The 3,746-nt window shown below is 42.1% G+C and overlaps 1 protein-coding gene across 1 annotated transcript; it reads left to right on the top strand.

Moving 5' to 3' along the window:
• Nucleotides 1-405: 405 nt before the first annotated feature.
• Nucleotides 406-3,467, top strand: LOC112162223 (barrier-to-autointegration factor). Its single transcript, XM_024297971.1, has 3 exons — nt 406-551; nt 2,953-3,083; nt 3,164-3,467. The coding sequence occupies exons 2-3, from the start codon at nt 2,958-2,960 to the stop codon at nt 3,308-3,310; spliced, it is 273 nt and encodes a 90-aa protein (XP_024153739.1). The 5' UTR covers nt 406-551; nt 2,953-2,957; the 3' UTR covers nt 3,311-3,467.
• Nucleotides 3,468-3,746: the final 279 nt, after the last annotated feature.

Consider the following 3,746-nt stretch of genomic DNA (forward strand, 5'->3'; position numbering starts at 1 on the left):
GAAATTAATATGTCCTCCATTCATTTCTGATAATGAACATCTCAAAGAGCATTAAGCAGCTTTTACCTCATAAATTTAAGACTTTTTTCTTTATTTATTTAAATATTTCACAGTAATAATGGCATCTGTCAGTGAATCAGTATTATCGAGACTAAGGCAGTAGATGACAAACATGAAAACAAAACCTAAATTCATAATTTTAATCCAATAAATTCTCAATTCATAGTTTAAGGAATTATAAATTATTATAAAATATTGACTTTTTAACTCATAATTCCACGAGTTTATTCTCATAACATTTTTATATTATCCTTGTATTTTAATTAGTTTATTTTTTCTGACATTAATCCGTAAATTTGCTTCAAAATTTCAACCATGAAAGTGAACTCGCTTTTCCTGTTGTAGTGACTCCTCTTTCATACAAACGATCTCAACGCTCTGCCTCGTGACGTCACAAGAGGAGCGTCAACCGCCCCAGCAGCGTCCGGGTTCGGTTTAAAGTGTCCGGGGCAGAGAGCAGCGCTGACGCCTCTCAGGTGGTCACGTTCCAGGTGAGTACACCCGCGAAAACGTCCACTCAGGTGACGTTCACGCGCTCGAACACGTGTAAACTGTTTTCGTCCGCTCGGACACGTGCAGCCGCGCAGGTGAAGCCACTTCCGGGAGGTAGGGCTCCGGAGCCCGGCGGGGTTCTGGATGGGGTTCGGTTCTCCGAACCAGGTCCGAACGGAGTTCTGGGTTCATGTATTTACTGAAGAAAAGTTTAGAATAAAAAATAAACGAAAAACAACCAAACAGTTTTGAAGATCGACTCTCAAACGGTAACTTGGAAAATATCAATGAAAATTAGAATATTAAATTAGTTAGTGATGGATGTGTTTTTTATTTTACTTATTACTCCATACAGCTCTTATAAATATATATATATTGAACTTTTGCCGTTGACTGAATCAATGACGTCATTCTGGGATATTTGATTGAATTTTCAGAAATTTTAGACGTTTTTAAATTTGAATTGACAGAAAACAGTTTGAGGCCTAATCAGGATCAAAGTTTAAAAAGTTTCTGGTTTTTGTCATCAAAGTTGAGTCTCTTCTTTTCCTGCTTAAACATTAATTTAAAATTAACTCATTTGTTTACATTTCATAAAAAATAGTTATAAGGAAAAGTCAATTAAAATCGGTTTTTAAATGTGAACTGAAAGGAGTAATGATGAATCTAGAGTTAATCAAAGAGCCACTGTTGGATTTTTGTTTTTTTCTATTTGCATGAATTTTAATATTCTGCATTTGTTTTTATTTTGTCTCGTCGAGTTTCATTCGGAACAAAAATGCAGAAACAGAAAAAAACGTTTCAGCTCAAAACCTCAAACTAGAAAAGGAGATTCTGCTGCAGAAATACATCCAGAGTTTTCAGAACCTTTTGAAGAAGTTAACCTTCCAGACTTGTCTGAAGTTTCTGTGCTTAATTAAACTTTTGTGTTTAACTTTATTTCTGCTCTAAGTTTTGCTAACAGTCATTAAAAAACTTTAGCTTCTATAACAAATCTAACCGTTTACATCTGCCTGGAGTTTCTGCGTTATTCCAGTTTCTCCCCGTCAAGTTTTAGGTCGCGTCCCAAATACTTACTACTTATTGTAGTAATTGGGCGACAGTGGCTCAGGTGGTAGAGCGGGTCGGCCAATGATCGAAGGATAGGCGGTTCGATTCCGGCTCCCGCCAGCCAAGTGTCGGTGTGTCCACTTAACCCAACTTGCCTCCAGTGTGGCTCCACTGGTGTGTGAATGCGTATGAATGTTCCGGTGATGGTCAGAGGGGCCGTAGGCGATACTGGCAGCCACGCCTCTGTCAGCCTGCCCCAGGGCAGCTGTGGCTACAGTAGTAGCTTACCGTCACCAAGTATGAATGATGGATACACTGTAAGTGCTTTGAGTGTCCTGAAAAGCGCAGATAAATCTAATCCATTATTGTACAGTTTTTTGGGTGTTTTTTTGGAGTGTCCAAATCTACAATTCCCCAATCCAGTTTTCCTGAAGTCTCTGTAAAAAACTGCATGGATGCTTAAAGTCAGTTTTAGTGGTGTTCACACTGAACTGTTGGGACCCGATTCCAGCCCATGTACCGACGGTTTTACACGTCTAAGTGGTCTGAATCTGGTGAATCTTTGTTCCAGACTTTTTCTCTGTTCTGATGAATGAAAGATTTGGCATCATAGAGTCCAGTCGGACTCGAACCACAATTATTAATTTCTCCTTCATGATCAATTTTCAACCGGCTGTTTGGCATTTCTGTGAATTAAAGGTGATGTCATCCATACATCACCCGAGATCTGAGTCTCTGATTGGTCAGAGTTCACCTGGTTTAACCTTCACTGCGGATTCAATGGCTGCACATTTGGTACATAGAGTCAAAAACTGACTTAAAAACGTGCACAGCAACGCACAAACACGAGAGTTTAAGTGAGGACGCCTGAAGCGCACGTACACCTGCGTTTACGTGGACTTTTCATTGGAAGTGGTCGCTTGAACGCGTGTTTCTGAAGGCGATGATGTCATCAGGACGGTGAGGTTCAGCCTCTATGCTGCGTCTGAATGACGGCGCTTTCAGCGGTACTTCCTGTGCGGCTGTGTGACTACTTTCTGTCTTATAACAATCAGAGGAGAGAAAATAAAATCATTCAGACATTTTTATTATTGTTTTGGTACAAATGAGGATTCAGATTCTCCTCCATGTTTGTTTTGGACTCCTCGCTGATCACATCATCAAACCCTTTCCCGCTCCGACTTGGTGGGGGTCTTGGTAGGGATGACCAGACAAGTAAAATAAAAAGTCAGCCAGAGTTTTCCTTTTGTTCATCTCACTGTTGACTTTTTCTGTTGAACGTCGTCACAGATCTTCTATTCAAGAGTCCAACCTGAAGCATACCTGTCCACCTGTGTTGTGTTTCTTCAGTCGCCATGTCGACCACGTCGCAGAAGCACCGGGACTTTGTCGGCGAGCCTATGGGAGACAAACCTGTGATGGCGCTGTCGGGTATCGGAGACACGCTGGGGAAGAAGCTGGAGGAGCAAGGCTTTGATAAGGTTCCTGCTGATGTCACTCACCTGTCCCCCCGTCCAGATCAGGACGTCCGTCACGCCGCTGACTTCCTGTCTCGTTTCAGGCCTCCGTGGTTCTGGGTCAGTTCTTGCTGCTGAAGAAGGACACAGAGATGTTCACTGACTGGCTGAAGGACGCCACCGGCGCCAACTCTCGCCAGGCCGGATCGTGCGCTCAGTGCCTGAAGGAGTGGTGCGACGCCTTCCTCTGAGACCCCGCCCCCTTTCCTGCTCCACCTGGTTCTGCTTCTGTTCTGCTCTCCGTCAGAACTGGTGTTCTCTGGATTTCTGTGAGAGAGCTCGCGGCGGCGACGCGTGTTTTATACCAATGTTTGCAGTTCACATGAATAAAAGGTTTGAATGTTTGAAGCAGACTCTGTTCCTGAAGCCTCAAAGCTCAAAGGAACTCGAGGCCGGTTTGAGGGAGAAAAAAGAAACGAGAAAGGAGTTTTTGTTTGTAGAAACATGTGGGTAGATCCATCTGTACGGGCTCAAAATAAGGTCAATAAAATTCTCAACCACGTGTTCACATAAATCAAATTTCATCAAATAAATCTGCCCAAAAGATTTAGGTTTACTAGTGTGTAGGAAGGGATCTGCATGCCTGTAAAAAAGATTTGCATTTATAAAATAATTTTTACTCATTTT

Source organism: Oryzias melastigma, linkage group LG15, assembly GCF_002922805.2.
Source record: "Oryzias melastigma strain HK-1 linkage group LG15, ASM292280v2, whole genome shotgun sequence".
In the NCBI taxonomy this organism is placed as follows: Eukaryota; Metazoa; Chordata; class Actinopteri; order Beloniformes; family Adrianichthyidae; genus Oryzias; species Oryzias melastigma.